This window comes from Orycteropus afer, unplaced genomic scaffold (genome assembly GCF_000298275.1).
Source record: "Orycteropus afer afer isolate SDZICR_OR568_19922 unplaced genomic scaffold, OryAfe1.0 scaffold00020, whole genome shotgun sequence".
NCBI classification, from domain to species: domain Eukaryota; kingdom Metazoa; phylum Chordata; class Mammalia; order Tubulidentata; family Orycteropodidae; genus Orycteropus; species Orycteropus afer.
In genome coordinates this window covers 1,206,018-1,231,257 of record NW_006921607.1, presented here as the reverse complement: position 1 = coordinate 1,231,257, position 25,240 = coordinate 1,206,018, and the positions used below count along the sequence as shown (strand labels likewise).

Here is a 25,240-nt window from a genome sequence, read left to right as displayed (position 1 = left end):
ATTATCTTCTGTGTCTGTGTTAATTGGTTTCCCTTTTCTTTGTTGAAGAGGGTCTGTGCAATCCTTCTGCCTAGTCCGCCATCTTGCCCCGCCTCTCTCATTCTCTTTCTTAATCCTTTTATCAACACCTGGGCCTGTTAGGCCTAGATGTTCTTTCTTCCACTAATCTTGTTAGTCCTTTAAGCTAAGGACTTGGACAAATAGCGCTGTCACTTTGTGTAAGCTGGAACCCCAAGTCGGAGAGTTCGGGTGTAAGTTCTTCAGGAGAGTCACCTGCCAGCGCTGGCACAGTTAGCCCCTGGATATCTAGAGAGGGTTGAATTAGTGTAAAGCTCATCGCCCCCACCTGCATTCCACTGAGGGAAGGAGAGCTGTCATTTCTGCTAGTTCTTTGCCAGACAACCAGTGAAAGCCTCCAGGGTTATTCAGGGACTAATCTCATCTCTTCAGACTACTCTGCTTCAACCCATCACTTGCATGGCCACCTCCTAAACTGTCATTATTGATAACTAAAGCCCCTTTTTCCCTCAGTTTCATGCATCCTACTGCATGCTTTGCCCAGATCCCCCTTACCTGGTTGGTGTACCGATCTGCCAGCTGCTATGAATGTTGGCTGTTGCCAGCTCATAGCTGCCTCTCTTTGTGGAGAATTCTCCCAGCAGATTGAAGCCACCTCACCCAGAAATGCCTGAGAGGTTGTGCCCATTCCTGGGGACCGCTCCTGTTGGGTGACTTAACATTGTAACTTGCCCAGAACTCTCCCACTTTTAGCACTGAAAATTCTTGCATCCTGGGAAACCCCTCAGTCCTGGGCAAACCAGAGGCTGGCCACCCTACCCCCAGCTAGTGATTGATTGACATAGAAGTGCAGAATCCTGGCCCTGCTTCCAGATGGGAAAACTCTGTGGTATCATTCATGCTCCAGGGCTTCCCTTAGGATCAAGCTGAAGCTAAACTTCAGCTGATACCACCTCTTTTTTTTTTTACATTATGGATCAACATTTATTAAGACTTGATTGTAAGTTTTACATGTTTTTTTACCACTTTCTTAGAATCTTTTTATGTGTGTGAATGGTATATGCTCAATTAATATTTTCAGAATTAGTCTCTGGGTGATACAATCTGAATACTTCATGTTCTGGTTAGCAGCCAAGTGCTTCACCACTGCATCAATAGGGCCCCATATGTTCTTGAGATTTTTCTTTTTTTTGAATGCTAGCTTTATAGTATAGAATTCTAAGTTTTCTAAATTCAAATGAATACTTTTTATGATGATGATGATGATGATGATGATGATGATTTGGGTGTAAATTTACAGAGAAAATTCACTTTCCATACAGCAGTTCACGTATACTTTGTCTTATGACATTGACCACAATTCATCACAGTGCAACAGCTCCCCTCCCACTTCCTCCCAACAGTCCATGTCTTCCCTGTATCCATCCTTCCATGCACCCCTGTCCCCTGAGCAGTCTCCCTGTGCATAAACAGCCCTTCTTTCTCCCATGATTGTTTTCTCCAAGGAGTGTATCTACCTCAGGTAAATGTTCAACTCATGCTGTCTTTTGCTTGGCTGGAAGCCACAGGTGTGGGTTCAATTCCAGACCTGAAGGGCAACTAGGGGCCATAGTCTCAGTGGTTTCACCAGGCTCTTTCAGACCAGCAATCCTGCCCCCCCCCCCCGCTTTTTTTCCAAATGATTTTGAGTTTTGTTCCACTGACACCACTTCTTTGCTTAACTTCTTCCTCCTCCCTGTCTTACTTATCTCACTTCCAGACACTACCTTAATAATCCCCATCTCAAGCTTTGTGTCTAGAGACCCAGACCTGAGACACATTCCGATTCCCAGATCTTTCTAATGGCCTGTGTCCTTCGATCCTCATGGACAAAGGCTCACAGAATTTTCTTATTTACCCTCTCACTCTCTTGCTCCCCTGCCATACTTTCTTTCTGTTTTTTGAATCTCTTTTCCTATTTTCATTCTCAGCTAATGGTCTCATTTTCTGTTTCTAATTTGAAAAACAGAACTATCAGAAGAGGACAACTGTAAACTCCCTCCACTGCATTTACCCTCTACCTACATCTGTGCTCATCTACTTTTATCTTCTCTTTCAAACCAGTGCTGTCCAGTAAACCTTTCAGCAATGATGCAGATGTTCTGTATTTACAATTTCATGTCAGTAGCCACATGTGGCTTTTGAGCACTTGAGATGTGGCAAGTGTGGCTGAAGAATTGAGATTATTTTTCGTTAATGTAAATATAAGTAGCTATATGTGGCTAGTGTCTATAGTACTGACTAATGTAGCTGTGGTTGAACTATGAACGCTTTTACTCATGTATCAGAACCCATTTCCTCCTGCTATTTTTCCTGTCTCTATTAGAACTTTTCTGTTAACACACTTGTTAGTTACCTAGAAATGTCACAAGAACCAAAATTTATTTTCTCACACTCATGGAGGCTGAAAGTGTAAATCAGGATCTTAGCCATGTCAAGTCCTTCCTTATTGATAACACCAGAGGTTCTTTGGTGTTCCTTGTCTTATAGGTAATCCTCACATATTATTTTTCTTCCCCATGTTGTCTGTCTCTGTGTCTGTTCTAGTCTTTTTATAATACAGAAGTGATTAGGTTAGGATTCTCTCTAAACTGGTATGGCTTTGCTTACCTGCTTATCCAGCCATTAGGCTTTTTGTTTAATATTCCGTTATCTTGGACTCATCTGCCAACAGGAGAAACACTTGATCAGTATTTGGAATTTCTTACATGTTTTTATTGCATCATTATTGTTCTCGTGTTTGCTTCTCTTCAGTGTAGAGAATGACAGTGTGTTGTGTAAGTATCTTTTGGTAGTTTGCCATAGCCAGGCTGTGGGGACTTGCCAACATCTGAGTGTCTCTGACAGGATCTTGGGCTGACATTTCATTGATAGAGGAAAAGCAAGACCGTTAAAGTACAGATCGAGCATCGTCCCATGTCATGGTTCACTGGAGAGATGTGAATTGGGTCGTCTGGATACTTGTTTCTGTGTACCCCCTGTTTTCTTTCCTCTCTCAGCTTACAAAAATAAGCTTCTGGCTGGAACATAAGGTATATACTTGTGGTTAGAAGCCATGGATGTCCTTCTCAGGAAATACTTTCCATAGCCAGAACTCCACAAAAAGTGTTATGGAGCCATCTTTTGTAAAAACATTTCCGAGGATAGATTTAAGTCACTTCTACCTTAAATAAAGTATAATCACATGTATTCAAAAAACAAACAGTGAGTTTGTAGAAGGGAAAGACTGAGAGGCAGTATGAATGAGAATTCTTCAAGCTTCTTAGCTGAAAAGCAAACCACATAAAAGTGGAGAGAAAAGGCAGACTGGCCCTAGGCTTCTCCATAGCATCATTGAATATCAGATGACAAGGAGGCAGCATCTGCAAGGTTCTGAGGAAAAAGATAGGGTGACACAGCCAAGATGTCCTTTCACTGTGAAGCTAGCAAGCAGATTATCTTAAACATGAAGGAACTCAGGGAAAGGAGCATGTATATATTGTACTTGGAAAAAACTATGTGATAGTGAAACCCAGCCAATTAAAACTTAAAATAAAGAACTTAAGAAGCGTTAATACTAGGAGTATGAGGTGAATAAGTCAGTTAAAATAATAGAGCCAGTATTAAGTAACTATGGGAATTATAGTTATATAATGTAATGTGAATGTTATGAACCTGCATGCAGTGCAGTGAGTTACTTAGTATGGCTCTTCTAGTCATGGTCTTTGTGACTCTCATCAGATGACTGGGTGGAACTATGCAAATATAAAGTGTTTGTGGCCCACCAAGGGGATTGCATAACTTGCTAAGAATGTAAATAAGGTACTTTGCACCTTTGTGTAGTTGTGTGGGTGGGACTGTGCAAATAAAGTGTATGGAACCCTAACATTGGGATTGGTCAGTTTTGCCATTCTGCTGTAGTTAACATGAGCCATCCCAGAGGCGGAAAAGAGAGATCCCACTGCCGTCAAGAGAGAAGACTTGGGCGTGGAGTATATCCTTGGATCCAAGATCCCTGCACTGAAATGACAGAAAGATGGTGGCAGACAGCAGAACCAAGAGACCAGCCTGACACAGAGTGGCAGGCTTCCCAGCCCATGGAGTGATTTTGACTCCAGCAGAGAAGTAGTGAGTGTCCTCGTAGGAACAGTTAGTGTCAGAATTGATAAAAAAGATTGAGGGGTGGCAGCATGTCTGACTTCTGCCCCACAGAAGCCATTCTTGGGCTATTGATGTTCATCTTAATTGTCTTTCCACCTTGGGAAGTTGGAGAAAGTCAGGATGCCTCCCCCACACCCATTTTGCACTGGACAGTGTAAAAGTTATATAACAAAAATTGGGAGAAGATATGAGAGGAGCTATGAGTACTTGGAAACCCTTCAGAGGAATTCTGCTCTGTCCTGCTGGGTCACAATGACAGAGTCAACTCGATGGCAGTGGGATTTGGTTGGTTTATGAGTGCAAAAGTTTTCTGCTTTCAAAGCTGGAAGTTAATGGATCTTTCCCCAAATTAAATTGTATATAAGTTAAAAATTAAAGTGAATTTAGCCTCTAAATGATTATTTTTGTTGTTTTTTTAAAATTGAAAATATTTTAAAATGATAGGTGAAAACAATTTATGTGTTAGATCATATATAAAATATTTAAGAGAAAAGTGTTTCTGTGAAGTCTTGGTCCAGCCATGAAGGGCATAGGGCAGCAGTGGATGGCGCAAGGCCAAGGACCCAAAGGTGCCAGGGGGATGTGGGAAGGGAGCCCTGTGGGGCTGTGGGGCCATGGCAGTTGGAGGACGTGCAGGGCCCCCACCCAGGGTGGGCACTGGGAGGCAGCAGCTGGTTGGCAACACTTGACCACCATCATCCCCAAGCCCCATGGGCTCCATGGTGGTAGGGAAAGAAGGCCTACCATGATAGACACATCCCAAGATGCACCAAGGGCACCTGATGGGTGGTGATTGGGAAGGACAGGGATGAATACCAGTGCGGAAGGTAAGACACAGACCTGACTCTTGCATGATGCTAATTTTGTGTAACAGCCTGGTCTTTGGAACCTAACCATGTCAGTAAGCGAGGAATGGATGTACCGATAAAATTGAAGACCCCTTCATGCCCCTCCAAAGTCTTATTCTTTCTTACTTCCCACAGATAATCAGTCATTTCAGTTTGGTGTCAGTTGTTCAAAAATACATCTTTACACTTTCATTACACGTGAACAATATGAAGAATTAATAATTTTCTGTTACTCTTTATAGAAACACTATTCTGCAGTTTGCTTTTTTAGCTTAATGTTGTTTTGACAGTTATTTTCATATGGTGCTTGAGAATTTTTTATTCTGTAATTCTATTACATGGATATAATTCACTATTTTCTATTGATGGCTATTTGTTTTCAGCCTCTCCTCGGAAGGAGGATGGAGCATTCCACTTCCGCAGTGATACTGCCTCGGAAACCCAAGGAGGGGTCGCTATGAGTTTGATCCGACTCAGCGGCAGTGTTTGTTGTGTTATATATTTATTTATTTTTTTTTTAAAAAAAAAAAAACAACTTCATCTTATTTACTATAATGTTTTTATCATTTTTTACAAAATCTTGGAGGAGGTCTCCAGGGAAAATACAAGCATTGACTTAAACATTGATTTAAAGCTTTTAGCTTTGAATTCTTTTTTCTCATTGGTTACATAATGAACATGTATGATTTTTATAATAACACTAGTGATATTTTCCTTAAAAACCAACCAATTAAAAGTGAGTATTTTAAGATGTTAAAGGTTGATTAATGCTGTGATGGAAGTATAAATTATTATTTTTTTGTTTTTTGTATTATAAAGGTCTTTAGTATGTTCATACTATAATTGAAATGTTCTAATGATATTCTAGCTTTCTTGAAAATATGTGTATTTTTTTCACTCAAAAGGAGAGATTAAGGATTTTCTTAACTATCATCTTCTTTTTAATACTTGGCTTCAAATTTGTGTGATTAAATGAAAGAAAATTATTATAATAAAAGTTTAAGTCCTGTGAATACAGTACACATGTTCAAGTGATGACATTTAGACTCTGTAAAATTGGTTTTCAGAAATTACTAGAAACTTCTGGTAAATTTCCATTCTTTTTCCATAACTATGCCACTCAGCCCTCCTTCCTAAGTTCTCACATGCCCAGTGTTAGGTTTGTTTGCCATGGCAGATTTAATGAGCATCCCTAAACTGGATTGTATCAAATAAGAGTACCAGATATTTTCTGTTTCACCATTTGGGTTAAAATATGACTTGTTTGTTTTGTAGGTATGACCTTGTTTCTAGGGAGTGGCTTGCATTGAACCATTCTGTGAACAATGTGGTTGTTAGATATGGTCATTCTTTGGCATTATACAAGGTAAAAGGTCTCCATATGTACTAAATAAAATGCTCAACTTTTTCTCAGTTATTATATTATGTGGTTGAAAGGCTTTTATTCGGTATTGGCTTTTAACTGGGGAATACTTTCTACTTTGGTTATAATTGGCTAAATTATAAGTAGATATTAAAGTTTAAATATTTTAACCCGAGTGATTTTCATGGATTCCAATTGTACTGGGGTATAATGATTGTAGTACTGTAAAAGATCTCATATGAGAAAGTCCAAGAAAGTTAAGTATTAAGAGATAATGCCCATGACTGATTTAGTTTTGTTCCTTTCTCTGTCCTTTTCCTAACAATTCACTGAAAGATGTACTTCACTATCACTTCTTAAGCTAAGAATAATAACGAAATTTTAAATTAATCATTTTCTGCTCTCAGATCTTAACCTTTTCATTGTTTTTTTTAGAATTTTGTTTTACATTTTTTCCTAGGATAAAATTTATATGTACGGAGGAAAAATTGATTCAACAGGGAATGTGACCAATGAATTGAGAGTGTTTCATATTCATAATGAATCATGGGTGTTGTTGACCCCTAAAGCTAAGGAGCAGTATGCAGTGGTTGGGCACTCGGCACACATTATCACGTTGCAGTCCGGCCGAGTAGTCATGCTGGTCATCTTTGGTCACTGCCCTCTCTATGGATATATAAGCAATGTACAGGAATATGACTTGGGTAGGTATATTTTTTCCAGTGGATGTTTTTTGAATGTCAAAGTTGAAATTTTTAAACTTGTTAATGGCCATTTAACAAGTTCCGTTTAATCTTGATCCAGTATTTATCTTGAAACTCAGTTAACATTGGTTTATTACCAGTAAATTCAGATTATTGAATTATCTATATGTAGTATGTATTTGTTGTTATCAGTTTGGCAAAGAGGCGCCAAAAATGACACAAAATGCTATGGACATTGCAAATAAAACTTTACGTGGCAAACGTTAGGAAACAGATTTTTTAATTTGAAGGAGATGGACCAAGGTGAAGATTGGATAATTTTCTCTAATCTGACCCAGGGCCAAACAAATACTTACCTAAAAAACTTCTTTAGGATGAAGTGAAGCTTTCTAATTAGAAAATAAACACGAACTTACTGTATCAAGGAAAAACCAAGTGGACCAAAATGTTTTTGGATCCTTGATTGCAGAATGCATGGTACGTAGTTGTTGTTCAGTAAAATGTTTGTTGAATAATTGAAAATACTTGGAAAACAATTGAACGTTTTAACAAGAGTACTTTTAAACTTCAGATACGGTAATAAATACTATAAGATATTTAAAAACACTAGGCTTCCTCTAAGGAGCTCTGGTGGTACAGTGCATAAGGCATTTGAGTGGTAACTAGAAGGTTGGCCGTTCAAACATACCAGTCACTCTGTGGAAGGAGGATGGAGCAGTCTACCTCCACAAAAGGTTTACCCCCTTGGAAACCCAGTGTGGGTCACTGTGAGTGAGAAGGTACTAGATACAATAGAGAAATCTAAAGTGAAGACACCAAGTTAGAATCGTCAGATTCAGCCTCTCATATCTGTTTCTGAGCCTTTGAACTTGTTCACACTTAGGTTGATCTAGTAAGTATACTCTTCCCAAGTTGACCAGTTACTTTATTTGTACATTGAACTTCCTATGTTCTGTAATTTTTATAAAGTTTCCAAATCTTTTTAGCAAGTTTTATGAAATAGGTAATACTACCTTTATTTTGGTTCAGTATTTTCAGTAATGCACATCAAACCTCTCCTGTAACAAAATGATTTAAAACAATAACTATTCCGAAGAAAAAAATATTTAGTTAGCTCTTTAGAGCTTGGTTTAGTGGAGTATAATTTCCCCTTAATATGTAATTTTTCCTTTGGTTCAATTTTACTCTATCTATTTTTGTGGAATAGGAATATTTTGAGAAAGCAGGCCTATAAAATTTAGAAGAGTTAAGTAACACATGTTTTTTTGTTTGTTTCAAGGGAAAAATAACAAGATTACATTGATATCCTTATTTTATTCTTTATCCACATCTGATTACTTGTCACTAGATATCATGGGGAATTAGGTTTTAATTTGAGGGGAATCTGAGTTGAGTGTTTCAAATTTAAGATAATTCCTTCCCTACATAGCATAGTAAACCAATGAAAATGAGCATTAGAACATTTAACAGATTGGAGCTTAGCCACCTGGCTTTATTATTAGTTTTAGGTGGCCTTCCTTTAAAAAGATAAAAGAAAGTTGTATGTATGAAGTCTCCTAAAGCTATTTGTATTTTTTTTTTTTTTAATTTCTGTAGGCAAGGAACCTGTAGCATTTGCTTTTAACTGTCTTTCCCTTTCCAGATAAGAACACATGGACTATATTACACACCCAGGGTGCCCTTGTGCAAGGGGGTTATGGCCACAGCAGTGTTTATGACCACAGCACCAGGGCTGTGTATGTCCACGGAGGCTACAAGGCTTTCAGTGCCAATAAATACCGGCTTGCAGATGATCTCTACAGATATGACGTAGATACCCAGATGTGGTGGGTGAACCTTTTTTTTTTGAGCTTTCACTTTAAAGTATGAGTTCTGTAGAGGCAATTGTTGGGAAAATACTGTGCTCCATTTTTGTTTTCAAGCCTCACAGGTAATTCTATTCACTAAATATTTACTTTATTGTATTCTATAATTCTGTAGTAGGTTGGTTAGAAAAATGCTTAGTGTGTTTTGACTGTTTTTCAGTCTTCATCTGCTTACCAAAAACCAAGCCAACTGCCATCAACTCAGTTTAACTCACAGAGACCCCCATTGGGTTTCCAAGGCAGTAAATCTTTATGGAAACAGATTGCCTCACCTTCCTCCCGTGGACTGGCTGATGGGTCTGAACCGCGACTGTTCTGGTTAGCAGTAAAATGCCTTAGGCACTGTGCCGCCAGAACTCCTTTTCATATACTTAGTATCACTGTAAAAGTTTAGCTCTTCAGCATTGTAAGGAATAAGTTATTCTCCATAGCTAAATTTGTGCACACATTTATAATTAAGCAGAATATATCTATTTTTCGCCTTTTAATTGATGACCAAGGTGTCATCATGGGGGTCAGTTACTGGTGTCATGCCATGAAATCACCAAACAGAGGTGATGTACCTAATAGATAGAGGTCTCCTCTGAATTGTATATTAACTGACAAATATAAAAATCACGTAAACACACAAAAGGTAAATTTGAATTGTGAAATAAGTAATTACAAAGTAATAGTTTCTTCTGTTTTTCCTGTTTCCTTACATATTTGAGGTTGTGCATGGATACCATTTTACATTCTGTCTCATAAAAAACTCATCATCACTTGTTGTTGTGTTGTTATGTGCCGTCAAGTGAACCCGACTCATAGCGACCCCTCCTTGGGTTTCTGAGGCAGTATCACTACGGAAGTAGATTGCCCCATCTTCCTTCCGAGGAGTGGCTGGTGGGTTTAAACCGCCAGCCTTCTAGTTAGCAGTCAAGTGCCTTAGCCACTATGCTACCAGAGCTCCCCATCGTCACTTGTTGTTGTTGTTGTTATATGCTGTTAAGTCAGATCTGACTCATAGCGACCCCTCCTTGGGTTTCCGAGGCAGTATCACTACGGAAGTAGGATTGCCCAACCTTCCTTCCGAGGAGTGGCTGGTGGGTTTGAACCGCCAGCCTTCTGGTGAGCAGTCAAGTGCCTTAGGCACTATGCTACTGTCGTGTGGGTATCCTGTGTCTCATGTTTGCTTTCTAGGTTTTGTCTTATTAGTGAAGCATTGGGCATAAGCTTCTGACTGCACTTCACTTGATTTCTACCCAGAAATTGAAATGATAGAATCATAGGATATGAACATTTTTAAAGCTGTTAATATATTTTGCCAAAATTCTTACGGGTTTTTGAGATTCTGTGTATTTATTTGTTTATTGTTGAGAAGTTACTTACATGCAGGGGAAAGTCTGGAAGGACTGGAACATATGGGTCTAAAGTTAATAAAATGTTTGTTTGTACTAGCAGATGGATAACAAGTATTATAAAAACTAACTTTGTATTTATTATTTTTAAATAAACTCAAAAGGACCATTCTTAAGGACAGCCGATTTTTCCGTTACTTGCACACAGCTGTGATAGTGAGTGGAACCATGCTGGTGTTTGGAGGAAACACACACAATGACACATCCATGAGCCATGGTGCCAAATGCTTCTCTTCAGATTTCATGGCTTATGACATTGGTAAGTTTCCCAAAGCCATTCTGGCTTCAAGAATCTTTTTGTCTATAGGAGCTCTCGTGGCGTAGTGCCTAAGGCATTTGACTGCTAACCAGAAGGCTGGGAGTTCAAACCCACCAGCCATTCTTTGGAGGGAAGGTTGAGCAATCTACTTTTTGTCTATAATGCCACATTTTAAAAACACCTGAAAATATCACCAATTCAAAATGGTCAGGCCATTTGAAAGAAGTCTGAATGGTACTTTTTAAATACTTATTTGAGTAGTGTTGTACATCTTTTAAGAAATGTATACATTAAATTCTCTTTGAAGCCACTCCTTTTTATTACTTGAATGTTAATTTTTGAGGACACATTGGGGTAACTGGGTTCTCCTTTACTACAAATGCTTTACGTAGTAGTAGTAGTAGTAGTAGTATGTAGTTGTGAATACCAGCACTGTGTTGTCCAAAGCATTGGTTATTTCATTCTTCAGAAAACTGGTTTCACACATTTTCTTGCCAAACACTTTGGCGTGAAATTTAAAATTTTTTTGGTGTGGTAATAATTTACTTTACCAGAAGAGGGCAGTATTTATTCATAGAAAACAAGTGCTTGCCATTCTGTTGGATAAGTATCATCAGATGTTCATTTTTAAAAGATGTTTATGTGCCAGCCAGCAACTGAGCTTGTACGCTGAGGGTGGTAAGATGAATAAGTTACAGCCCTTTGCCTCATGGTAGGGGGAGGCAAAGAAATGAACAGACATTATGACTGTGATTCTGGGTATTGCTTGCTCTTAGAGAAATATATGGGATAGTTCAAACCCATCAGCTGCTTCGTGGGAGGAAGATGATGTAATCTACTTCCATAAAGATTTATAGCCTTGGAAACCCGATGGAGGTTGCTGTGAGTCAGAATCGACTCAATGGCAGTGGGTTATGAGTACTCCTTTACTCATGTCGGGGAAAAGGTGAGGAGGGACTATCCAAACTGGGTTCTGAGGAACACTGAGGAGTCAGTTAAGTGAAGTTAGGTAGAACTTCCCATGCCCATGTGCAGAGGTTATGGTGCATAGAGATTGTGGGCACGTATCTGGGGCCCATGAATAGTTGAATTTTGCCCTAAAGTGAAACTAGAGGAACAAGCAGCTGTCACACCGTTCAGATCTTGATTGCCTGATATGCCATGCTAAGGAGTGTGGGCTTTTTGAAGAATCTTAGAGAAGTGGTAACAGAGTCATATTTGTGTCTTAGAAACATCTCCCTGGTGGCATTGTGGTGAGTGATTGGGAAGGAGAAGACTGTAGTTAGGAGGCTGTTGCTTAAGTCCTGATGATGATGAGGGTTTGAATGAAGGCTGTGGAAGTGGCAATGAGGACAAAGATAAACAGGTTTGAGAACTAACAGGAACTTGAGGATTGTGTGGTATGTATTTTCAACGAGATGACAACATCTTTACTATCAGGTACTTTGTCTGGGCCATGCTAGTTGAAGTATTTTACCATGGCTGAGCATAGAAGTGGAGGGACGGGACAGGATGAGAAGTATGCACAGTGAATGTTGACTCTTTGGCTCAAGAAACTTGTCTGTGAGAAGAAGAAAAAGGAGTACTTGAGTTCCTCACTGGGAGGTTCTAGGGGAGGCTTTAGAAAAAGGTAGAGGGGGATAGTCTTGAGTGTGTTTACATGCTGTGGGGACCATGGCACTGGGTTATCTTTCTGGCCTGGAACTGGACTCACTTCCATGGAATAGCTCTCAGCCAAACAGTTGAAAGACCTGCAAACAGAACACCTACCCCAGGGAGATATACCCACCTACCCTAGGGAGATGCACCTTGTAGATCAGTCAACCATGAGACATCAGGAGGGCAGCATTTTCTTAGAGGGAAAGCTGGATGGACAGGAATATACAGGTAAGAAGGGCACAGGGTGGGGATAGTCACAGGGAGGAGATGGGAAGGGAGCTTTTTGTGGTTGGGGATTATAATCAGGGCCATGAAATCAAATGCGCATGAACTGCAAAGAATAAAAGGAATCTACTTTATAAATTTGCACCCAAATCACAATAAAAAGTTTTAGAAAGAAAATCATCAGAAACACTGTTAGATGCTCAAGGGAGATAGAGTATGAGTTCCTCTATCAGGGAGGAGACCGTTGAGTGGGATGAGAGGAAAGGCCACATTGGTTTTAGCGAAGAACAAGATGGATGGGCAGGAAGCTAGGTGAGTTGATGCCCTGCATCCTCACTTCTCCACCTGAGGAAGATCAGAGTCTATGCTGGGAAGAAGGAAGTAAAAGCTGTTGTTGTTAAGGAAGTAAAGGTCTTATTAGAGTGGGAGAAACTTTGCATAAACCAAACCAAACTCACTGCCGTTGAGTTGGATCCAACTCATAGCTACCCCTCCTTGTGTTTCCAAGGTGGTATTGTGATGGAAGATGATTGCCCAGCTTTCCTTCAGAGGAGTGACTGGTGGGCTTGAACTGGCAGCCTTCTGGTTAGCAGTCAAATGCCTTAGGCACTACGCCACCAGAGCTAAAATGTTTCAGTGTCTCAGAGTATAAGGTTGGAGTGTTACAGCAGCACCACATGCTCCCAAGGTACAAAAGAAAAGTTGCTAGCATAGGTCAGAACAAAGGATAATTAGTAGATGTAGGGAACCTGGAAGGTGGTCTAGTGGTGCAGTGGTTAAAGCAGCTACTAACCAAAAAGGTCAGTGGTTCAAACCCAGTAGTCTCTCCAAGGGAGAACAGTGAAGCAATCTGCTTCTGTAAAGATTATACAATTTTGGAAACTTGTAAGGCAATTTTGCTCTTCCCTCTAGGTTCACTATGGATTGGAATCAACTTGATGGCAGTGGGTTAGGGGACCTAATAAGAAGCCTTGGTGGTACAATAGTTAAGCACTCAACTGCCAGTTGAACAATGATGGGTTCAAACCCATTAGTCCTCAGGAGAAAAGATACAGCCATTTGTTTGTGTAAAGATTACAACCTAGAAACCCTATGGCGCATTTCTAATCTGTCCTATAAATTGCTGTAAGTCAGAATCAACTTGATGGCAAACAACAACAAGGATCTAGAAAAGAACTTTAAAGTTATTAAAGTTTGGTTTCTTAGGATTTTAATTTTCCTCCTATATTTTCTATTTTAGCTAAGTTTGGCCAAAGCAATGTAAAGAAGAATAAAAAAATAATTATGAAACCCACATGTTTTATGCACCTAAACTTTGTAAAATGTAAATTATGCTTAAATTAAAAAATATTCTAGTGCATAAAATTGCTAGACACCAGGGTAAGTGATGTAGAAGTCATGGAAATTGGATGCATTTGCTGGTTGGAATGAATTGCCATACAGTCCTGCCTTTCTCCCATGCCCTACTCAGCTACAGCTGCATTTTACCCCAGAAATAATGATATGGCTAAGAACATTAAGAGACCAACTTTATGAGGTTGTATTTGTTGCAATATTATTCCCAAAAAAAATCAGTTCCTCTAGATTATGAATGGCAGTCACTTCTGAAGTGCATTTTTTCTTTGTCCTAGCTTGTGACCGCTGGTCAGTGCTTCCCAGACCTGATCTCCACCATGATGTCAACAGATTTGGCCATTCAGCAGTCTTATATAACAGGTAATTGAGAAGTGCTTGCTCCTTTTCTCTTGTGTTTAAAATGAAAATGAAGTAAAATATGAAGAAGTGGAATTTGTCTTCCATATTATTTACAGGATTCATTCCTACTATTTGTCTTTCACAGAATTATATAGGCATGAATTTCCTAATTTATATTTAAGGTATTTGATGCCGATTTTAATTACTTCTAATGTCGTGTTTATTGATAGGGTTTTGTAAGCCTGCTCCCCGGTGTGGTTGGTGTCTGAATGCATGGGACAACATGAGGGATGTGCATGTGTATTACTGTCTTGTACCCTCTTCTATTGTTTGTGGTCCTTAGGTTTGCAAGTTTCTTGTAGTTGTGTCTGAATGACAAGGAGAGATTTTTCTTAAAAAAAAGGAGAAAGGACGCTTCAGATGGAGCCTTTTAAATCCTGAAACTATTTAAATGCCATAATGCTGTATATTAGGATTCTTTTGGCTTTCAAATTTTGTTTTGATGATAAAAGATAAACTAAAATAATGCAGTTTCAATCAGGAGAGATAAGAAAGGGACCTATTATGGAGACAATGTGAATGGACAGAATTTAAAGACTTATATATGGGGAAAAGGTGGCATCTTTGAATTGAAGGATTTTTTTACTAACTTGTTGATTTGACATCTTATTTTAAATTATAAACTGATACCTCCTCAGCAAGGAAGATCCTTACACCTTTTCTAACACGTGCTTCTCAATGTTTTTTCCGAGAAGCAGTGGAACCATTTTGCCATCACCTTACGTGGGGGTACGTGGCCTCAGTTCTTTTCATCTCTGTGTTCCAGGTGTTCTGCAAGCACAGAGTTTGGCACATAATGGGCATTTGTTCAATGGCAGCTATTAGTATAATGTTGTTGTTAGGTGCCGTCGAGTTGGCTATGACTCACAGTGACCCTATGTACAACAGAATGAAACGCTGCCCGGTCATGTGCCATTCTCACAATCCTTGCTATACTTGAGCCCATCATTGCAGCCACTGTGTCAATCCATCTCGTTGAGGGTCTTCCCCTTTTTCACTGACCCTCTGCTTTACAAAGCATGACATCCTTCTCCAGTGTATGGTCCCTTCTGACAACATGACCAAAGTAGGTGAGGTCTGGCCATTCTCACTTCCAAGGAGCATTCTGGCTGCACTTCCTCCAGGACAGATTTGTTTGCTCTTCTAGCAGTCCATGGTATTTCCAGTATTCTTCACCAGTACCACAATTCAAAAGCATCAACTCTTGAGTCTTCTTTATTCGTTGTCCAGCTTTCAATGTTAACAACTAGCAAATAATCTAATGCTTTATTAGAATATTCTTAGATTATACTCAAACTCAAAAAAGTTGACAGTTTGTTGTAAGATATAGTTTAACCATGAATCAAAATTGGGAATGGCTTTACCTGAATTATAAGGAGCTCTAGTGGCATGGTGCCTGAGGCATTTGACGGCTAACCAGAAGGTTGATAGTTCAGTCCACCAGCTGCTCTGCTGAAGGGAGATGGAGCAATATGCTTCCATAAAGATTTACCTCCTTAGAAACCCAAGGGGGTCACTATGAGTCAGAATCGACTTGATGTCAGTGAGTTTGGTTTCTGATTTTACCTGAATTACAATTTTTTATAATTACATTCTAATTTTTATATAATTCCAGTAATGTGTTTGAGCCTTGACATATGAGAGTCTATATGTATGGAGTAAAATTGAGCATAGAGGTGGATGATGAGGGAGGCCATGCAGTAAAAGAGCCATGGTTTCAGTTTAATTTCATAAAATAACTCACTAAAAGAGAAAGTTTAACTCCTGTCATTGCTTCATGTTTTGAATGGTGCTTCTCTTAATTAGCAGCATTGAGTCAGCTTTGCCTTACTTAGTGGTTGTCATTGTGGTTTTTGAGGGAGACTGGAAGGAGAAGAGAAGGCATTGAGGTTGCTGTAGATGGAGCTGTTCTTTTAGTTGACTGTAGCATAGTGCCTAAGGTACACTTGACTGCTAACCAGAAGGCTGGCGGTTCAAACCTACCAGCTACTCCTTGGAAGGAAGATGGGGCAATCTACTTCCGTAGTGATACTGCCTCAGAAACCCAAGGAGGGGTCGCTATGAGTTGGGTCCAACTCGACGGCACATAACAACAACAACAAGCCTACATGAAGGAGTCTCCCTGTTTTGTATACCCAGTATGCGACTAGATGGATTCAGAATTACTGAGGATACCAAGTATACTGTGAGGGGGATGGCGCTTACTAGGTTTAAATAACAAATTGGTTGAATTCAGACTGCTTAGTGTGATGGTTTTGTTGTTGTTGTTTTAATCTAGTCTGACAATCTCTGCCTTTTGATTGGAGTGTTTAATCTATTAACATTTAAAATAACTATTGATATGGTTGGATTTACACCTGCCATTTTGCTACTGGTTTTCTATATGTTTCCTTTTTCTCTGTTTTTCCTTTTCTGCTATCTTTTGTATAGAATATTTGCTAGTGTACCATTTTAATTGTATTTTTTTTAACTATATATTTTTTAGTTATTCTCTTAGTGTTGCTGGAGATTTTGATATTTTAAAACTCTCTACTTCAGATTAGTATTAAAGAAAATCCAGCAAAATAGAAAAACTTTGCTCTAGTATAGTTTCATTTCTTCTCCCCTTCCTTTGTATTACTATTGTTGTATGTAGCACACCTTTACTTATTAAAAACCATACAGTATACTTTCATAGTTACTGTTTTATGTGGTTGACTTTTAATTGCATGAAGAAAAGAAAATAGAAAAAAAGTGTATTTATACTTTTTTTTTTAAATATTTACTTAAATAATTATCTTTACTGGTGTGCCTATTTATTTGTGTACACAGTATTCCATTTACCACCTGATGTCATTTCTCATTTCCTTCAGACTGAAGAACTTCCTTTAGTATTTCTTTTAACCTTCAGAGTGAAGGATTTCCTTTAGCATTTCTTGTAAGGTTAAGTCTACTAGCAAGGAATTGACTTAGTCTTTGTTTATCTGGGGATTCCTTTATTTCAGTTTCATGTTTGAAGGATAGTTTTTCTGGAAATAAAATTCTTTTTTTTCTAGTTTTTGTTTATTATTTGTTTGTTTTGCTTTTGCTGTTTTATGACATCTGCCATGAGATACGTGCTTTTTTAAAAGAAAACTTTTTATTTGGGTGAAAGTTTACAGAGTAACTCAGTTTTCAGATATAGAATTCTTGTTTGATGATTTTGTTTTTTCTCCCACACACTTTTAACTATGTCACCTCATACTGTGCTTTTTCATGTATGATGAGTCATTTTGCTTTTATTGCCTTCAAGATTTTTTTTCTTTCTTGAGGGATTTCACCAGTTTGATAAAGATATGTCTGGAAGTGGATTTACTTATGTTTATCCCACATAGACTCTGTTGAGCTTTATGGATGTAAAGCTTAATCATTTCTCATCAAATTTGGGCATTTTTCAGCCATTATTTTTTCAAATGTGTTTTCTTTCTTTTCTGTCTACTCTCCTTCTGGAAGTCCCATTACGTGTATCTTAGATGCTTGATAGTGTCTTACAGATCTGAGGCTCTGTTCATTTTCTTCAGTATTTTTTCTTTCTTCTTCTCAGCTTATGTAATCATTATTTATCTATTTTTAAGTTCATGTGTCTTCCTTCTGTCAGCTCATGTCTGCTATTGAGCACCTCTAGTGACTTTTTCATTTTTCATTGTACTTTTAAATTTTGGTTTAGTTTTCTTTATAACTTCTACCTCTTTATTGATGTTCTCTGTTGAGTCATTGATATCATACTTCCATTTAAGTCTTTAGACATTGTTTTCTCTAGTGCTTTAAATATATTTGTGTGTAACCATCACTATTTGTTTCCAAAACTTTTTCATCATCTCAGAAAGAAACACTGTAGCCATTGACCAATAACTTCTCAATCACTTCTCCCCGGCCCCCCCAGTCCATGGTAATCACTAATCTACCTTCTGTCTCTATGCATTTGTCTTTTCCAGATATTTCATATAAATGGGGTCATACAATATTTGTCCTTTTGTGTCTGACTTCTTCATTTAGCATAATGTTTTTAAGGTTTATCCATGTTGTAGCTGTATTAGAACTTCATTTCTTTCTTTTTTTTAATTTTATTTTGATTTGGGTGAAGATTTACAGAGTAAATTCACTTTTCATACAGCAGTTCACATATACTTTGTCTCATGTCATTGACCAAAATTTACAATGCAACGGCTCCCCTCCCACTTCCTCCCCATAAGTTACCTCTTCCCAGTGTCCATCCCTCCATACTCTTCTGCGCCCTGAGCTGTCTCCCTGTGCATAAGCAGCCCTTCCTTCTCCCATGATTGTTCTCTCCAGGGTGTGTGTCTACTTGAGGTAAATGTTTAACTCACTTACCTGTTCTTTGTTTGGCTAGAAACCACAGGTGTGGGTTCAATCCCAGACCTGAAGGGCAGCTAGGGGCCATAGTCTCAGTGATTTCACCAGGCTCTATTGGACCAGCGAACCTGGTCCCCACCTTCTTTTTTTTTTGCCTCCAAATGATTTTGAGTTTTGTTCCACATTGTTCTCCCTCTCTATGCAGGATCTCGTGTATCCCTTCCAAGTGGATGACAGTGGTAGCCGGGCACCATCTAGTTCTTCTGGTAGAACTTCGTTTCTTATGGCAGAATAATATTCCTTTTTTTTGTGTGTGTATATGTATGTGTATATATGTATGTATATATAGAGAGACGTGTGTATGTGTGTGCATATATATGCAGCATTTTGTTTATCCATTCATCTGTTGTTGGACACTTCGGTTTTTTCCACCTTTTGGCTATTATAAACAATGCCACAGTGAACATTGGTATGCAAATATCTGGTAGAGTTACTGCTTTCTTTTTTTTTTTTTTGGTATATGTCCAAGAGTGACATTTCTAGGTCATATGGTAATTATATGTTCAATTTTTTTTTTTTTTTTTTTTGTTTTGGGTGAAAGTTTACAGAGCAAATTCACTTTCTCTACAGCAGTTCACATGCACTTTGCCTCATGACATTGACTACAATTTACAACAATGCTATAGCTCCCCTCCTACATCCTCCCCATAATCCTCTCTTCCCTGTGTCCATCCCTCCATGCACTCCTGCCCCCTGAACTATCTCCCTGTGCATACACAGCCCTTCTATTCTCCCATGATTGTTCTCTCCAAGGAGTGTATCTATCCAGTGTAAATGTTCACCTTATGTGCCTGTCTTTTGTTTGGCTGGAAACCACAGGAGTGGGTTCAATTCCAGACCTGAAGAGCAGGTAGGGGCCATACATGTTTAATTTCTTGAGGAACCATCAAATTGTTTTCTGTAGTGACTGCACTATTTTTACATTCCAACTAGCAATGAACAAGAGCTCTAATTCTTCACATCCTTACAAACACTTGTTGTCTTCTACTTTTTTGGTAATAGCAATCCTAGAGGTTATAAAACGGGTACCTCATTGTGATTTTGATTTGCATTTCCCTAACGACTAGTTATATTGAGCAATTTCTCATGTGCTTATTGCCCATCTGTGTATCTTCTATTCATATCTATTCATAAATAGACAATAGTCTTTGGCCCATTTTTTAATTATGAGTTGTCTGTCTTCCTGATTTTAAATACAATAACTGCTTCAAAGTTTTTGTTACCTGAATCCAACATGTGGACCCCCTTAGCCACAGTTCCTTTTGACTCCTTTGTTTACTTTGTATGGACCATAGTTCTCTGTTTCTTTTCATATCTTGTAATAATTTACTGAAAACTAAGCATTTTAAATAGTATAAGGTGTAAAGCCTGGATTCTGATTCTTCCCCCTCCTGCTACCATCAGAGGGTGTTGTTGCTGTTTGTTTGATTAATGTCTTGCCTGCACTAATTCTGTTAGTCTGTCTCTCCCACAATGTACCAGTGATGATTTTTCTGCTCAGTTACCCCCCTCCTTGTTTTAATTTTTAAGCCTTACTTCTACAGTTCATCCTTGGGCCAGTACACTTAGTAGTTAACCAATGATTGGTCAATGGTTTTGAGTAAACAGTTTGAGTCAGTAAGGTTTCCTTCCACTCTTTGGTGATAAATCTGTGTGTGATTTGGGGAATGCGTTCAAAATTTAGGAAGTTTTCAGATCTGTCCTGGCATATATTTTCTATGTGTTCAAAGTCTCCCATTCAGCCTCCTTCAGTATCTTCTCACCATCCTTTTTGAGTGCGTGGAGGGGGGTTGTCCATTGATGTATTTTATTTTTATGTATTATATTGCGTCCCCAGAAACAGTATCAAAAGATTTTTCGTTCTCTGTATTTTTGTGTTGGTTCCTCATGGGCCTTGATGTCAGCTAAAGTCATCTATGCAGTGAAATCAAACTGATGGGACAGAAGCAGATTATTCTGCCACGTTTTTAGATCTTTGAGTTGTATATAAAATCTGGTGCTAATCACTCCATACTTACTTAGCTCTGCCTGTGAGGTTCACAAGAATTTTCCCAGCTCTGTGATCATCGATTTCCAGTTGACCAGTGTAATCATGCTTCATCATCACAGTTAGAAACTGAATGCTGACTTTGGAGCACGGCCTGATAAGAACCTGACGTTTGCCTTTTTTCTTGGTATTATCAGTGCTCTTGAGAGCATCAGCCAGGACGTTCATGCGCACCATTATGGTGGCATGGTAAGTGTAGAAAACTCTTCTGAGCATGCTTGGAGTCTTGTGTAAACATACAGCTTTCTGTACCACCAGAAATATATGAAATCTCATCAAGGCATACTATGGTCACCATCTCTCTGAAGAAGAATTGGTTTTATTTAAGAGTCTTAAAACCGTGACACCAGACCCAAGATGAATGTTTACTTCTGGTATCTGTCACCAAGATCTCCCAGTGAAGACAACTTAAAGTATACAGCAAGAACCTAACAAGATACTGGGCTAAAACCGGGAGATGATTAAAACTCAAGATGGTGAACTGAGCTGCTTTGACCTCCATGAGTTTTCTCATCTAGTTGAAGCAGCTAAGTGTGGAGCCAAGCTTTTGGCTGACTCTCTAAGTTGAGTGGACAGAGAGAGCAGAGATTTTTTTTGTGCATAGTTGATATTGAGTAGATGTTTCTGAATCAATGAGTAAATGGACAAGATGTTTGGATTTTGTTCTTTGTAGAGACAGATACTATAAATGGTTCTGTAAAGATTCTTTTTGACCCTTACATTAAAAACAAAATTAAATTCATTAATGTATATTAATATGCAAGAGATTATGGACCGTTTTTAGAGTTAGTGCAAAAAAGTTTCTGGGTGGTGCAAATGGTTAATACTGGACTGAAAGGCGGATGGTTCAAACCACCCAGAGGAACCTTGGAACACAGGCCTGGTGATCTGCTTCTGAAAGACCACTGCCTTGAAAACCCATGGAGCTTAGTTAGCTGGGCAACACACGGTATCACTGTGAACTGGAATCAACTCGACAGCAACTGGTTTGATTTGGTTTTGAAATAGAAAAGAAGTGTGACATAGAAAAAAAGATCATATAGTGTGCTATGTTTACTCCCAGACTGTCGTTAAAACTTAATCACAATACATTTATCACACTTTAAAAAACTGTTGTTTGTTGTTAGGTGCTGTCAAGTTAATCTTGACTCATGTGCAACAGAACGAAACACTGCCCGGTCCTGTGCCATCCTCACAGTCGTTTCTGTGATTGAGCCCATTGTGGCAGCCACTGTGTCATTCCATCTCATTGAGGGTCTTCCTCTTTTTCATTGTCTCCTTTGCCAAGCATGATGTCCTTCTTCAGGGACTGGTCTCTCCTGATAAAAGTAGGAGAGCTGAAGTCTCTCCATCTGTACTTCTAAGGAGCATTCCAGATGAACTTCCTCCAAGACAGGTTTGTTCTTCCAGAAGTCCATGCTGCATTCAGTATTCTTTGCCAGCACCACGATTCAAAGGCATCAGTTCTTCTTCAGTCTTCCTTATTCATTGCCCACCTTTTCTAAGCATATGATGCTATTGAAAATACCATGTTTGGTAGTTAAAGTTATATGTCAGCTTGGCTGGGCCTGGTTTTGAGTGGCTGGGCAGTTGGATATAGTTGTTCCCCATGATGAGACTGGTAATCAGCTCCATGGTGGACTCTGCAGTGAGCAGCTAAGTAGCTGCCTTAGGGTTGTGGTCTGCTTCCAGTATATAAGAAGCATTGAGAAAGGTCTCTGGAGCTTGTTGGCATGCTCGGACCCTGCATGTAGCCAAGTCTTCAATGGCCTGCCATGTTGTCTGCCAATCTTAGGCTAGTTCCTGGACTTGAACCAGTGGCTTATTGTGTTGTGTGATAATCTTGGGACTATGCCATTTTACTTGCCAACCTTGGGTTTGTTGGCATCAGCAGCCAGGAGTTGCCTGAGTGAAGAGACACCCCTAACTCCAGTAGGCCAGGAGCAAGAGGCAGAGCTGAAGGCCAAGGTCAAGGGGCTTTTACCCAGCCCCTAGAGCTAGCACTTTGAACTTAGACTTCCAGCCTCCCAAATTGTAAGAGAGTAAATCCCTGTTTGTTAAAACCACCCATTTCTGGTATGTCTGTTGGAGCAGCTCTAGAGGACCAAAGCATCATAGCTTGGGAAGGCACACCTTAGTCTTCAAAGTGAGATCTTTGTTCTTTAACACTTTAAAAAGGTCTTTTGCAGAAGTTTTGCCCAATGCAATATGTTGTTTCATTTCCTGACTGTTGCTTTCATGGGCATTGATTGTGGATCTAAGTAAAATGAAGTCCTTGACAATTCAGTCTTTTCTCCAATTATCATACTGTTCCTTATTGGTCCAGTTGTGAGGATTTTAGTTTTCTTTATGTTGAAGTGTAATCCATGCTGAAGGCTATAGTCTTTGACCTTCATCAATAAGTGCTTCATATCTGTCTTAGTGTCAGCAAGCAAGGTTGTGTCATCTGCATATTGCAGGTTGTTGATGAGTCTTCTTCTAATCCCGAAGCTGCGTTCTTCACATAATCCAGCTTCTCAAATTATTTGCTCAGTTTACAGATTGAATAAGTATGGTGAAATGATTCAACCCTTAGGTACACCTTTCCTGATTTTAAACGAGTATCATCTTTTTCTGTTCTAATGACTACCTCTTAGTCTATGTATGGGTTCCTCATGAACACAATTAAGTGTTCTGGGATTCCCATTCTTTGTAATGTTAGGCATACTTTGTTATGATCCACGTAGTCAAACACCTTTACATAATCAATAAAACAAAAGTAAACCCCTTCCTGGTATTCTTTGCTTTCAGCCAAGATCCATCTGACATCAGCAGTGATATCCTTCATTCCACATACTCATCTGAATCTGGCTTGAATTTCTGGCAGTTCCCTGTAAATGTACAGCTGGAAACATTTTTGAATTAATTTTAGCATAATTTTACTAGGATGTGATACTAATGATATTATTTGATAATTTACATGTTTTGTTGGATCTTTGAATTCTTTAATATCTTCAATGTATAATATTCAGATGTCCCAGTTATCATAAATTTTTAAGTTTAATTTGTTTAAATCAAGATCCTAATAAGATATTACAGTTGGTTGAACTGTCTTTTAAATTTCTTTTAATCTATAGGTTCCCCATCCATCATTTTTCTCCCTTATTTGTTAAAGTAACTGGGTTGCTTGTCCTGTAGTGTTTCCTATAGTCTGCATTTTGATAATTGTATCCCCATGCTGTCAAGTAACATATTGGTCTCTCTCTTTGGAGCGTCCTGTGAATTAGTAATTAAATCTATAGTTTGATCAGATTTACTGTAATATTTTGGCAGGATCACTTCAGAGGGTTGATTCTTTCCCTTTATTTACCAATTTTCAAAGTAATCAGTATTCTCCAAAGGTGACCAACAAGATTTCTGTCCCGCCCCCATGTTTTTTTTTTTAAGAGGGATGGTATCATTATGAATGCATGAGTTTATGTTTTTTAAAGTATCTCAACCCATTGACCTTTTTCTTCTTAAAACTGAAACATTTCCCACCTTTGGCCAGTAAGAACCTTCATGTTAGCTCTGTGTCTTTTTGATACCGCCCTAATCTTCCTGTCTTTCTGGTATGATAAGGTCTTTGAGTCTCATGCTGTATATTTCCTGTCCCAAACATGAATTTAGGTTTTTATATAAAGAGTTTTACTTTACTTGGGAAGGGAGGGGGGATTATATAGAGATTAAGCACTAGCTGTGTTTATTGCTGTTGGGTTGGTTGTTGCTTCCAGCCTTTTAAGAAAACAGAACTGCAGTGTAGTAAATTACTTTGTGTGGCTTTTCTGCCCATAAGTCTTTGTAAATTCCAAGGTGGGATTTGCTATGAGCAACTGAGGAGCTCCTGATTGCTGAAGATATCCACTTGGAGTATTTCTGTTGGGAGTGGCACAAAACAATGTTCTGGGAGGTGCCCACTCTCTCTCAGGTGCTTAGAGTTCTAATGCTGTAATTGGCTAGTTTGACCACCCTGCCGGGCTCAAAAGGAGGCCTCCTAGAGGCAGAACCCTGACTGCTGGTTGAGGAAGACGTGCTGCTGAAAGAGACACGTACCCCGGGAAGAGACACGCATTACTGAGTGAGACACCGAGGGACCAGCACTGCTGGGAAAGAGACTGTGAGAGACTTGGCTGAGAGACGGTGGGCTGGGAGAGAGACTGAGCATTTTCCCTGAACTAGAATTGTAGCCTGGTGCTTCCCTAATAAACCCCGTAATCTGTGAGTTCTGTGTGGCCACTGCAGCGAATTATCGAACCCAGGAGAGAGGTGGTGGGTACTTTGGGAGGAATGGTTGGTGAAAGGGCTGGAGGGAGACAGCATGTCTGGCCTTGCAGTAATAGGCCTTGGGTTACTGCTAGTAATCCTGTCTTCCGCTTGTGGGATTAGAGGAAGTCAGAACATGGGGCCTCCTTGGCCTTTTTGCAAGAACTAAAGATAATATTGACAGAGAACTTCCAGAGGTTCAAGCCGGATTCCGAAGAGGACGTGGAACGAGGGATATCATAGCTGTT

The 25,240-nt window shown here is 39.1% G+C and overlaps 1 protein-coding gene across 1 annotated transcript in view; it reads left to right on the top strand.

Moving 5' to 3' along the window:
* ATRN (attractin) overlaps nt 1–25,240 on the top strand; it is a 267,433-nt gene that overhangs the window by 111,419 nt on the left and 130,774 nt on the right. The window contains exons 7-11 of the mRNA XM_007959994.2: nt 6,321–6,411; nt 6,869–7,112; nt 8,755–8,938; nt 10,479–10,633; nt 14,149–14,233. Of these exons, the coding sequence (XP_007958185.1) occupies nt 6,321–6,411; nt 6,869–7,112; nt 8,755–8,938; nt 10,479–10,633; nt 14,149–14,233 (759 nt within the window). The remainder of the gene's footprint in view (nt 1–6,320; nt 6,412–6,868; nt 7,113–8,754; nt 8,939–10,478; nt 10,634–14,148; nt 14,234–25,240) is intronic.